The sequence below is a fragment of the Trichosurus vulpecula genome, chromosome 6 (genome assembly GCF_011100635.1).
Source record: "Trichosurus vulpecula isolate mTriVul1 chromosome 6, mTriVul1.pri, whole genome shotgun sequence".
Taxonomy (NCBI): Eukaryota; Metazoa; Chordata; class Mammalia; order Diprotodontia; family Phalangeridae; genus Trichosurus; species Trichosurus vulpecula.
In genome coordinates this window covers 193700160-193714564 of record NC_050578.1, presented here as the reverse complement: position 1 = coordinate 193714564, position 14405 = coordinate 193700160, and the positions used below count along the sequence as shown (strand labels likewise).

Sequence of the window (14405 nt, the reverse complement as noted above, 5' to 3'; positions counted from 1 at the left end):
AAAAATGACAATTCTACCTAAGTTAATTTACTTATTCAGTACCAATGCCAATCAAACTACCAAAGAGTTATCTTATAGAGCTAGAAAAAATAATAACAATTCATCTGGAAGAATAAAAGGTCAAGAATATCAAGAGAATCAATTTAAAAAATGGGAAGGAAAATAGCCTAGCAGTAAGATCTTAAACTATTACAAAGCAGTAATCATAAAACAATCTGGTACAGACTAAGAAATAGAGAGGTGGATCAGTGGAACAGATAAGGTACATAATACACAGTAGTAAATGGCCATAGTAATCTAGTGTTTGATAAGCCAAAAGATCCAAGCTGTGACATCCATTTGACAAAAACTGCTGGGAAAACTGGAAAACAGCGTGCCAGATACTACGCACAGGCCAAAATCTCACACTATATACCAAGATAAGGTAAAAATGTGTACATAATTTGGACAGAAAGGGTCATCTCAATCAGCAAATTATGGAAGCATGGAAAATTTTACCTGTCAGATCTAGGGATATAAGAAAAGTTTATGACTAAACAAGAGCTATAGAGCATCACAGGAGGTAAACTGGATAATTTTGATTACATGAAATTAAAAGAGTTTTGCACAAACAATACCAATGCAGCCAAAGTTAGAAGGAAAGCACCGGAAGGAAAAATTTTTTTTAAAGCAATAAAAGACTCATTTCTCAAATATACATGGAACTGAGCCTTTCTCCAAATGATAAATGGTCAAAGGATATGAACAGGCAGTTTTTAGAAGAAGAAATCAAAAATATATATAGTCATAAGGAAAAAAAAGCTCTGGTTAGAGAAATGAAAATTAAAACAACTCTAAGGTACCACACAATACCTATCAGTTGGATAATATGACAGAAAAGGAAAATGATAAATGCTGGAAGGGATGGGGGAAAATCAGAATACTAATGCACTGTTGGTAGAACTGTGAACTACTCCAACCTTTTTGGAGAATAATTTGAAACTATGTCCAAAGGGCTATGAAACTGTGTATATCCTTTGACCTAGCAACACCACTACTAGGTCTGTGTCCCAAAGAGATCAATGCAAAGGGAAAAAACCTACATATACAAAAATATAGCACTTTTTTTGGTGGCATTGGAAATTGAGGAAATGCCCATAAGCTGGGGAATGGCTGAACAAGTTGTGTTATATGGTTGTGATGGAATACTATTGTGCTATAAAAAATGACAAGGGGGAGGGTGGGAGAGAATTGGAATTCAAAATTTTTAAAAAATGAATATTAAAAATAAATACAAATTTTAAAAAGAATTATATTGCAAAGAATACATAGATTTGAACAATTCTTATTTCAGTTTCAGGAGGAAACAATAGGGAATTTTGTGAGATGGAAATGTGACTATTACATTGTCTCAACGCATATTTAATTTTCTATTGCTAATAGATACCACAATAAATCACTATTAATAAACAATAAAACATTGTGTTTTTATTAGCTACACTAAAGATATATAAACATATAAGTTTATCTTTGAATTTATTCTGTGCTATTAGGACTTTTCCCCAAAATATTAAAAAGATCAATCAATAGCAACTACTAAATTTTTTTTAGGTTTATCTAGTATTTTCTTTCCCTATAACAATTCCCTATAACACCATTACATCGAATTTTACTTTCAACTAAAGGTTAACTAATTTTATTTTCAACTAAAGAGAAAAGAGTCATCTTCACGCTGCATTCTGAATCCATAGTTCTTTCTCTGGATATGATGGCATTTTCCATCATGAGTCCTTTGGAAAAGTTTGACCTACTTGAATAGCTGAGAAGGGCTAAGTCTATCAAAATCAGTCCTTGCACAGTGTGGCTGTTACTGTGTACCATGTTCTCCTGGTTCTGCCCACTTTGCTCAGCATCAGTTCATATAAGTCTTTTCAGGTTTTTCTGAAGTCTGCCTGCTCATCACTTCTTATAGCACAATAGTACTCTATTACATTCGTATACCACAACTTGTTCAGCCTTCCCAACTGATGAGCATCCCCTCAATTTGCAGTTCTCGGCCACCACAGAAAGAGCTGCTATACATATTTTTGTATATGTGGTACCTTTTCCCATTTTTATGACCTCTTTGGGATATAGCCTTAGAAGCACTATTGCTGGGTCAAAGGGTATTCACATTTTGATAGCCCTTTGGGCATAGTTCCAAATTGCTGGATCAGCTCACAGCTCCACCAACAATTATTAGCATTCCAATTTTCCCACATCTCCAGCATTTATCACTTTCCTGTTTTGTCATGTTAGCCAGTCTGACAGATATGATGTGGTACCTCAGGGTTGTTTTGATTTGCATCTCTCTAATCAATAGTGATTTGGAGCGTTTTTTCATATGACTATAGATAGCTTTAGTTTCTTCCTCTAAAAACTGCCAGTTCATATCCTTTGACCATTTCTCAATTGGGAATGACTTGTATTCTTGTAAATTTGACTCAGTTCTCTATATATTTTAGAAATGAGGCTTTGATCGGAGACACTAGTTGTAAAAATTCTTTCCCAGCTTTTGGCTTCCCTCCTAATCTTGGTTGCATTGGCTTTGTTTGTGCAAAAACTTTTCAATTTACTGTAATCAAAATTATCCATTTTGCATTTCATAATGTTCTCTCTCTCTTGTTTGGTCATAAATTTCTCCACTCCCCATAAATTTGACAGATAAACTATTCCTTGCTTCCCTAATTTTTTAGTCTTATTTTTTATTACTCCTTTTCATGCATTCTATATTGCATCCAAACAGGACTACTAGGTGCTCCCACCTTGACATACCACAGTCCCATGTCCTGGCATCATTCCAAGCATGGATGTACTTCTTGTCACCTCTCAGAAACCTTACTTTGCTTTAAAGTTTAACCACCATGACACCTTCCCTGATCTCCTTATTTACTAATGTGCTCTGCTCTCTCTCCACACAAATTATCTTGTTATACTAAGTATCTTAACAAAAGAATATAAATTTTTTCAAGGACAGGGGTTGTTTTATTTTTCTGTCCCCAGCTTGGTATTTTTATATAACAGATAGACACTTAGCAAAAAAATTTGTCGAACTGAATTTGTTGAAAAGTTGCACCAAAAGTCACAGAATTGCTGGGTAACACTAAGAACAACACACAAATATAGTTCACTTCTACCTGCATGGTAAAATGTCACGACCAATAGGAAAATAATTGCTTTTGTTCAATTGCATATTAGTTATAACCTGAGTGTACATTTAAATTAAAAGGCTATTGAAAACAGTCCTACAGTTCTATGTCTAAAATGGATACAAAATTTTTTTTAAGTCCTGATAGATCATCTGTTCTAACATAAAAGACTGGGCAGCTAGGTGGCACAGTGGATGGAATGTCAGGCCTGGGGTTAGGAATACTCATCCTTCTGAATTCAAATCTGGCCTCAGACATTTACAAGCTGTGTGGCTCTGGGCAAGTCATTTAGCCCTGCCTCAGTTTCCTCATCTGTAAAATGGGCTGGAGGATCTTTGCCAAGAAAATCCCAAATGGGGACATGACTGAAAAATGACAATAATAACAAAGGACTAGAGCCTTGTATAATGGCCAGAAGCATGGTTTTGATATTAGAATACCTAGACCACATTCTCAGATTTGACTCAGCAGCCATGTGACCTTGGGCAAGTTCCTCCCCTTCACTGGATCTCCGGATTAATAATCGTAATTAAACTACCTACTTCACAGGGTTGTTGGCAGGACAGCACTCCGCAGACCTTAATGTTGCATATAAAGAAGAGTTTGCTTTTTTTATTCTCTATTACATTATAAATTCCATGAATGCAGGGACTGTCTTATCTGAATTTTTGATCTACCATGGTCTTACTTTTACATGTACTTTTAAAAAGTAGTTACCAAATGGTAAATTGAATTTTTAAGTCTCTCATGGAATTTTAGAAAACACTTGTGCTACTTCATCTGCCACATGAATTTCTTTAATATTTATGAAAAACATGTAGGCTAGCACTCATCTATTCTCCATGACTTGAATAAAAATTGTGCTTAGACAAGGGAAGGTTGTGGGGTCAGGATAAACAGCACAGATCCCCAAGTGCCTTTATGAAGTACAGCATAAGCTAAAAATCTGCCTGAACCAATGGCCCCTGGCAGCTCTGTTCACTGTGTGCTCTTACCAGAGTTAACTGATACCTCCTTGTAATACTAGGGCAGTAGCTATTACAATGCCACTGTTGGGGCCTGACTTTGCCCTTCTATGCCAAAACTAGGTGCTGCAGACCTCAATGTCACTGTACCTGGCTATTCCATCACAGTTGATAAGGTCAGGAAATATCACATAGGATGGCTAAAGCAACTCCACAGGATTCTGGAGCTGATCATGGCAAGACTTAGATTCCCCTTCCTGTTACTGGAAATTCTCTCTAATTCAGGAAACTAGAACTACTGACATTTTGACTCATAAGCCTGTCACTAAAACTAGGAATATACAGCTCAGGATAACCTAGTTATGTTCAGGAAAAGACACAAAGGAGAAAAAAAAAAGAAGAAAAAGCAACAAAGCCACAGATTCTTCTAGGCCAGTACATGTGCAAGCAGTAGCCTTTCTGTCGGGGTAAGAATGGAAACTTTTTAAACTGATGTAGCACCCTTGCCAGTACTCAGCAAAATAACTGGGGTGGAGTTGGCACATTTGTACATATTCCCAATACCAGAAACGTCTCAGGGCTGAGGGGGAGAATCAAGCATTATCCTTTTAAGTGCCTTCCCCAATAGCTTGCACCAAAGAAACACAGTAAAGTCCATGTGGCATAATTCTAGTTGGCCGCCTCTTATCAGGAAGTGGCCTGACAAAGTCACTATACTTGTTCAATCGTCCCTTTGAGATATCTTGAAAACACATTTCTGAAGACTTTTAGGACTGTGTTGCCCCTGGTACAGACTTTTTTCTTCCATACAACAGTTCATGTCCAGTCATTCTATCAGATTTCATCTTATTTCTATTTCCTCACATAACATAGTAGGTATTTAAGTGCTAAGTATCTAAATATGCTCATTCTAAGGTCACTGATGAGAACAAATAGTTAAAGAAACATTAACAAATCCATTCTCATTTTCTCTTTACTTGTCTTCTTGACAGTTTCTTCTGAGTGCTCTTGGGATGATGTAGCTCATTTGGGTCTCATGCCAAGCTTTCTGTAGACTTTACTTCTACTGTTTTTTACTTTTTAAATGAAGTTCCTAATTTTTCTGCCATCCTTATCTGTAGTATTTTACAAGAGAGTCTGTATTTCAAGCTAATTTTGCCCTTGGCTGCAAAGTCTCTCTTGCTAGCCAGGCAAGTTTATGGGCTATTGTGGGAACTAATTTTTATTAGATAAAATTCTGCAGGAATCAAGGTCTTTTGTCTTTTTCTACTTGCCATTTTTCTAAATCAAAAACTCATTGATCTCACTTCAACAGGTCAGGTTACAGTGGCTATAGTATGTAGTATCATTTTTTTCCTCTTTACTCTTTATCCCAATTTGATACTGATTCTGACCTTTGCTCAAATCCGATGTTTGTCAGACTGTACATATTCAGATATGAATCTTACATCAGTGAATCTAGGATTGTTAAGATATTGTCGGTTTCATTTTTTAAAAATTATGTTATTTGATGTCAGCACTTTCAACTGTCTTTTCAAAGAAAGCAGTCAAGTAGCACAACAACAACAAAAAAGAAAAGAAAAAGAGAGAACAAGATATACGATGACAACAATGTAAATAAATAGATCACTAATAGGAAGTTGAACTTTGAGTAATGAAAAGACTGGTGAAGGTCTTGGAGACAACATAAAGAAAGATATTCTGCTTCCTACATGAAAGAGAGTGCAGAAGACTTCTTGGACAAAGTATTATGTATGTTGTCAGTCTTTGATCAGGTGTTTTTGTTTAACTTTTTCTTTGCCACAAGGGAGGGTTCAGTCTGGAGCAGGAGAGGTAGGGTAGCATGACTGTGATGTAAAGATAAAAGGCATCAATAAACCATTCTTTAAAAAAGGAAAGCATTAGAGTAATATAGATGTGAGGCTTCTGAATAGTTATATGCCTTTAGCCTTTCATTTCACAAACCTGACCCATATTTTCTAACGTACTTTTTGTCATCCTCCCTTCTATATACCTTTGTACTGAAGTTACCAACTATCAAAATGCATAAGGACTTCAAACCATCCTTTATTTAAAAACACATAATTCTTAGTGTGGAGAGAAGTTCTATGAACAAGTTGAATGTGGGGAGACTTTTGCAGAGAGTGGAAACCTTAATAAACATAAGAAAATACATTATAGAGAAAAACTCTATTCTAGCATAATGAACAACACAAAGCATTCAGCCAGAGGGGAAATATTAAAAGAAGTGGTATCAGAAATAAATGTTCTGAATGAAATAAACATGAGAGAAACTCAGACCTCAAGGCATCATGCTTTAGCTCTCCCATATCCATAGTCAAACTCCAGGACAAAAAAAAAAAAGGTGGGGGGAACACTCCCTGCCCTCAAGGGGTGAGAGAATGGGAAGATTCAGCACCAAGTATAAGAAAATTCAAGGAGGGAGACAACATTAAGGAAAATGTGATCAGAAAAAAACTTCCTTTTGAAGAAGGCACATGATCTAAGGCTTGGAGGAAGCTAAGGATTCCAAAGGGCAGAAATCTGAGAGGGGAGTACCTGCCAGGCCCAAGGAACAACACCTTGTGCAAAATAACCAAGGTAGGGAATGGAATAATAATTCTGGAAACAGTAAGTAGGCCACTTTGCCTGAAATATAAAGTATAGAGCAGAAATGCAAAATAAGTCTGGAAAGGTAGGCTGTCATTTCTATAGAGAACTGAGTCAAATTTTTAAGAATACAAGTCATTCCCCAATTGATAAATGGTCAAAGGATATGAACAGGCAGTTTTCAGATGAAGAAATTACAGCTATCTATAATTATATGAAAAATGCTCGAAATCACTATTGATTAGAGAAAAGCAAGTCAAAACCACTCTGAGGTACCATATTATACCTATTAGATTAGCTAACATGACAAAACAGGAAAATGATAAATGCTGGAGAATATGTGGGAAAATTGGAACACTAATGCATTGTTGGTGGAGTTGTGAACTGATCCAATCAATCTGGAGAGCAATTTAGAACTATGCCCAAAGGGCTATAAAACCCTTCGCATACCCTTTGATCTAGCAATACCACTTCTAGGTCTGTATCCTAAAGAGATCATAAAATTGGGAAAAGGACCTACATGTACAAAAATATTTACAGCAGCTCTTTTTGTGGTGGCCAAGAATTGGAAATTGAGGGGATGCCCATCAATTGGGGAATGGCTGAACAAGTTGTGGCATATGAATGTAATGGAATTCTATTGTGCTATAAGAAATGATGAGCAGGTAGAATTCAGAAAAATCTGTAAAGACTTACATGAACTGATACTGAGTGAAGAGAGCAGAACCAGGAGAACATCATACACAGTAGCAGCCACAGTGTATGATGACTAACTTTGACAGACTTAGCTCTTCTCAACAATGCAAGGATCTAAGACAAGTCCAGAAGACTCATGATGGAAAATTCTATCCACATGCAAAGAAAGAACTATGATGTCTGAATGCAGATGGAAGCATACTATTTGCTCTCTGTTTCTTCCTTCTCATAGTTCCTCCCATTGGTTCCAATTCTTCTTTACAACAGGACTAATGTGAGAATGTGTTTAATATGACTGTACAGGTAGAGCCTCTATCAGACTGCCTGCCATCTTGGGGAGGGGAGGGGGAGGAAAGGGGAGAAAATTTAGAACTCAGAATCTTATGGAAGTGAATGTTGAAAACTAAAAATAAATTAATTTTATAAAAAGAAAGAAAAAGAAGGTAGGCTGGAGTCAGTATTTTGGCCTATGAAACCAGAGAAGTTTCTTGAGTAGGAGAGTGACATGCTCAGACCCTATGCTTTAGGAAGATGATTTTGGCAGCTCTGTGGGGTATGAATTGGAGAGCAGCGAAACAAGAGGAGGGGGAAAACTTTCAGCCTAAAAAGATACTTTTCAGGTAATCTGTACTCCCCAGGGAAACCCTGTCTGTATAATGAACATCAAGTTTTCAACCAGAGGGTAATCATTAAAGAACATCAGAGAATTCATATTAGAGAAGTACATGAATGTAATGAATGCAGAAAACTATTAGGCAGAGCAAAACTTTAATGCACATAAGAAAATCCACACTGAAGAAAACCCCTTTAAATATCATCAATAAGGCAAAGTTACTAGTTAAAGGAATACTTTATGAAGGTGAAAGAATCCCCATAGGTGACAATCTCCATAAATGAGGATTATTAAATTCGCAGATGACACAGCTGGGAGGGATAACTAATGCCCTGAATTAGTCAGGATCCAAAAAGATCTTGATAGGATGGAATAGTGGTTCTCAAATGGTGTGCCTCAAGTTTCACTATGTGTACCAGCAAATTCTGGCTGTTATTGCAGTTAAAATTCTAAATAATTTTAATATAAATTTTACTTACCCAGCATATGTAGTATAACATTCACAAAATAAGCAAAACTTAGCTATTCCAGTAACTTCCTAACTGACTTCCAACAGGCTGCACTCTGACTATCCTCTTCAGCTCCCATCAAAACCTTGGCCTCTGAAAGGTCAGTGCCCATCTTATCTTGCCTGGAAGCCACCCTTACCACTTCCCAGCGTGAGCCTGCATTACCTCCTCTACTCTTACTATGTGTTGAACTCTTTCATTAGAACATAAACTCCTTGAAAGCAGAGCCTGTCTTGTTGCTTGTATTTGTAGCCCCAGAATTTAGCAGTGCCTGGCATGTACTAAGCAGTTAGTCCTATCCTATCCTATTCCATCCACATTAACCTCAAAATACATTAGAAACTGAATTTGCAAAAGAGCTGCTCTTATTCAAAAAAAGCTATCTATGAGCCTTAAAAGTCTCCTGTGTTGTTGCCAATTTAAATGTTAATTGCTCAACATAACCTTATAACAAAAAATACTATGTTATGAGCATTTAGCCAAATGTATTAAGATAAAACTTCATAGGCATGAATGTAAAGTCCATTCAAAACATCAACTTTACAGGTACAGGGGTTATAACATGTTAGCGATGTGGACAGTGAGAAAATTTTTTCCCTTTAAGTTTTTACATAAAGTCTTATTTTCTTTAAAAAGATCAAGGTTAGCATTTTGTCACATGCAAAAAAACTCTTATTATCATATTAAAGTTGCAAATTTAAATATGTAATAGTGAAGAAAAAAATTCTAAAATAGTATATACAATATTGATTTCCAGTCCATTGTATCAAAAAGTTTCTTAAACTAAAACCACACTACTGTGAACCAAAAGCCTTAACTAAATCCACAATGCTGTACCATAAGATCCTTAATGTCTGCTTTTCTTGGAGTACAAGATTAATTTATGAACTTCTCTTAATTTTTAATGAAACCCCAAAAGGAAATGTTGTACTGTGGGATGAAAGAAATCACTCTTTATATATCTTAAACAAATGTGATTTGTAGTATGCATCTGTCTTTCAAACAGTTGACACAATAGCCTATGAGGCTTATCAATAGTGACTGAATTAGCTCTCTATGACCTAGATAAAAATCTTGTTAGATCACATACTGTTTCATATTACCTTTCATACAACTACTTGCTTATTTGCTTTTGATTGTAGTTCAGTTGTTTCAGTTGTGTCTGACTCTTTGAGACCCCAAATGGGGTATTCTTGGCAAAGATATTGGAGTGGTTTGCCATCTCCTTCTACAGCGTATTAAGGCAAACAGGTTAAGTGACTTGCTTAGGGTCACACATCTAGATGAGTGTCTACAACTGGATCTGAACTCAGGTCTTCCTGATTCCAGGCCCAGTACTTAATCCCCTGAGCCATCTAGCTGCCTTGCTTATTTGCTAGCTCCTAAAAAATCTCATCCAAATAAAAATTTCTTCATGCCCTCAGTATTCTCTGATAGCTACTTCCTTAGGCCTTTGTAAGCATATTTCTGAGCAGTCCTTCAAGAAGACTATCATTACAAATACAATACAAAACAATAGTGAGTTTTGGTCTCTATTTTCCCAAAACTACTTTCTGTCCGAAGTATAGGATCATCAGCCCAGCTGAAGTAAAGGGATAGGAAATAAGGCAACGTATCCTTTCGAATCATGGCTTTTTCATTATAAAACTTCTAGAAAGTAAAAAAAAAATTGTTTTATGATTCCTAGTCTATTAAGACAATATTTTTGTATTTTAAATAACTAAAGTGAAAGGTGGAACATTTTGAAATTCACTATCAAAACAAAAATATTGAAGGGTAACTTTTCAATTAGCAATTTTTAATTGGAAGCATTCAAGTTCACTAACTTCAATTCAAAAGTTAAATTTAAGTTACTTTTTTATCCCTTCATTCTAACAAGGCATCCAAGAAGATGAGGCCCAGTTGCAGGGATTTATACAGTACTTACAGCTTAGCACCATAGACAAGCGACAACTGCTTTCCTAGCAGATCTGATCTGGTTCCATTAGGTTACACCAAACAAGTGACCAGGAGAATAAAATATGTGCAAAGGAATGAAGTATTAAAGGATGCTAAGCCTGCTGGAGATAGAGGCAGCAAAGGATGGATGACAGGATTTCCCTCTAGATTTGAGGTTGGTGTTTTCTTTTAAGAAGGCCAGCCAAAACCCATTCATTTTCTAGTAGACACCACTACTCCAGATGAACAGATAGAATTGTTTTTAATGTATAGATTTTTTAATAGGTGGGGACTATAAATGAAATATTTCAAATAGTTCCTTACCTCTGATTAGAGATGGTAGAGGGCAGATATCAGAGATCTCCACCTAGATCGTCTATTTTAGGAGGCAGCCCAGGGCAGACAGTCCAATATTTCCCACCTGGCTATAAAACTTCATCATGCCCCGGGCCAGTTACTCTTCCTTTCTTCTGCCATTCCCTCCCCCCCCACTTCTGATTTTCAGCTTCTTTTATGTGATGGCTCTCCCAACAGACTGTAAGCTCCTTGGAGGGCAGGGACTCTCTTTTGCTTTGCTTTGTATGTTCAGCACTTAGCACAGTACAGCACAACACTGCATAGTACCTGGGACACAGTATGTGATTAATAAAACTGTATTGACTGTTTCAAAATAGATAATTCCTGCTCCATAATTACTGCCTTATAGACTACAGCTTACAAATTCTGAGTGGTGAAAAACTGAGCTACTTAATAAAATGTCTCTTTTAGCAAACTAAAATGGAGAGCTAAAAAGAAAATGAGAAGAAAGGATGAATACCTTTATTGGGAGGTAAGGTCAAATGTAATCAATTTTTTTTAAACTTGAGAACAATCTTTCACCAAACCTATCAGTATTATATCACTAGAACTCTGATTATGCTAAACATATTCTCTCTCTATTTTATTATTCATGCTCCTCTGACTTTTGAGATAACATTATTTCCAGTATCATTAACGTAAGTCAAGTTTGTTCTGAAGAACTTTTACATGACTAACATTTTGACATGACTAAAGTTTCAAAAATAAGTCCATTTTTAATGAAAAAAAAATACGATACCTTTTCCAGTTCTCTTGGTATTCGCATACATGTGTATACTCTCTCTCTTCTTTCTGTATATTTTGCCTCATTATGTTCAAGGAAGTACCCTCTTGTTAGTTCAGCACTGAGGAACCTCAACAATGAAAGCTCTATAGAAAAACAAAGTGACAAAACAGAAAGAATAGTCAACAAGCTCTTATAGAGCAACTTACACTTTAATTAGGGGAGGCATGTAGTACATAGATGAAGCAACTAGAGAATAATATAAGGTAACACATGATTGAGCACTTAGCTCAGTATTATTATGCACATAGTTGAATGTTCCTGGATACATGCTGAATGAAGTGCTAGATTCGATTCAACAGACATTTATGAAAGCACCTACTACGTGCAAGGCACAGTGTGCTAGGCACTGGGAGAATACAACAAATAAACAGATAAGTACAAATGAGCTAATTTGAGGCAGGAGAGAGCACTAACAACTTGGAAATCAGAGATTTTCCTAGAAGTTAGCATCTTCTTGAAAGAAGAAAGGCTTTTAAGAGGCAGAAGTGAGGTGAATGCTCTTCAGGGACAGGGGGAGGCATGTACAAAGGCAAGAGGAAAATGGCACGTCCAGTTCTGGGGGTAGCAAGGAGGCCAGATCTTGGGTAGAATGCATAATATGTGAATGGGAGTAACGTGAATAATTCTGGAAAGGTAGACTAAAGTCTGATTGCGAAGGGTTTTAAATGTCAATGTGAAGTGTTTGCATTTTATTTGAAGTGAGAGAGCCCCAGCAACATTTTAAGCAGAAGAATAACATGGTTATTCTTAAGCTTTAGAAAAATTACTTTGGCAGACATGTCAATGATATATTGGAAAGGAAAGGGACTAGAAGTAGAGATCAATTAATAAATTACTGAAATATCCAAACAAGATGGGTTGAAAGTCTGAATTAGGATGTTGGTGATAAAAGCAATGATAAGGGTGCAATTGTGAGAAATGCTATAAAGTAACTGAATAGATTTGGGAAAAAAATGAAGAATCAAGGGTAACTCCAGGGCTGGGAACCTAGGTGACTATGGCTACAACAGAAATGGTGAAGTCTGGGGGAGGGGCATATTTCAAGAGCAAGATAATGAGTTATATCTTATTTTATTTTTTGCAGGGGGGAAAGCAGGGCAATTGGGGTTAAGTGACTTGCCCAAGGTCACACGGCTAATAAGTGTGTCAAGTGTCTGAGGCTGGATTTGAAATCAGGTCCTCCTGACTCCAGGGCCGGTGCTCTTTCTACTCACTGTGCCACTTAGCAGCCCCAAATGAGTTATATTTTAGACATGTAGAATCTGAGATGCCTATAGAAAGTCCAGGTGGAAATATCAGTCAAATTATTGGTAGTGAAGGTCTAGAGCCCAGGAGAGAGATTAGGACTGGATAAATAGATTTTGGAATCATCTAGAAAGAGATGGTAATTGAAGCCATGACAGTTGATGAAGAGGACCAAGGACAAGACCATGAGGAAAAACCATGGTTAGGGTCATATTATACAGCAGAAGATTATTTAGTACATAATCATGGGCTCAGGAAGTCAGAAAAGGCTTTGTGAAAAAAAGTGAAATTAGCTTAACCTTGAAGGCAGTGTAGGACTTTGATGACAGAAAGAAATATGAAGAGGGAAAGAATATATGTTAAGAACATTTAAAACATCAAGGAAGTATGCTAAATCTAAAGAGAGATAATTCTACTTAACTATTTTTAAATCTAAGTCCTCAGCAATTCTCATCTGATGTTTTACAAATCCTTCCTAGGTGGTCCACAAAGTTGCTGACAAAATTCTTCACATACTGCTTGCCTTATCACAAGGCATCAGTTGTACACTTACAAGGGTTCTTCCTTTGCCTTTAGGATCAGGACCAAATTCTTGTATCGAGTTCTACGTAACACCCCCACCCCCTTCCTTTGCATTATTCTACTTCCTTTCTTATCTCCTCTGTTTCTCCTAAGCAAATTCACTCATGCTATCAATAGAATTTTAGAATTGGAGGGGCCTTTAGACATCCTCCAGTCAACATCCTCATTTTACAGATGAGGAGACTAAAACCCAAAGAAGGGAACTGACTTGTTCAAGGTCACAAAATCAAGGCACAAAATTGGAAAGAAAATGCAGTGTTTCTTGCACCATACCCTCATCTTCAAGACTTTTTTCTTAAAAACAAGATTGAACTTTTTGCAAGATAAACAATTAGTAGAAAAGTTTCAGTTCATCTTAGAGTTCATTGAGCTTAACTCACTTTCTTTTCAACATTCAAAAAATACCAATTCTGCTTCCTGAGTTCTAGACAAACCAACTATAAAAACTATCCACATCCACATACCTCTGCTTTCCCTTGTGCTGTTGACTTTGTGGGCATTTTACTAGATATCATATGTGTTTTCTAAAGGTGTAGGCAAAAAAAAAAAGAACTTCAATTCTTATCATAATATTACAGCTTTAGAGCAGTAAATCTAGAGCTGGAGGTTTTGGAGCTCAATCCTCTTCTTTTTACAGATAGAGATGAAGTGACTTGCCCAAGGACTCACAGCTTGTGAGGACCTTGAACCCGGCTCTTCCTGACTTTAAGGTAGCTCTCCACATTCTGCCATGCTGCTCCTCTATGATAAAAATACAAAGTGTCAATTTCAGTAGGACCCCTTTAGAACACAGACATCAGGAAGTCTCAAGTCAAATTCTCATCTCCCACCACATATATGAGGTCACTGACCCATGTCCAAGTGTCAAGAATGGCTCTGGATTTCAGTTTCCTCACTGGTAAAAGGAGAGGGCTGACTACCTTAACCTCTAAAGTC

At 36.7% G+C, this 14405-nt stretch overlaps 1 protein-coding gene across 1 annotated transcript in view; it reads right to left on the bottom strand.

Annotated features, from left to right (window-relative positions):
• The window catches only part of TAPT1 (transmembrane anterior posterior transformation 1), an 87724-nt gene that overhangs the window by 59918 nt on the left and 13401 nt on the right, over positions 1 to 14405 (bottom strand). Inside the window, exon 2 of the mRNA XM_036763803.1 lies at positions 11595 to 11725. Coding sequence (XP_036619698.1) covers positions 11595 to 11725 — 131 coding nt within the window. The remainder of the gene's footprint in view (positions 1 to 11594; positions 11726 to 14405) is intronic.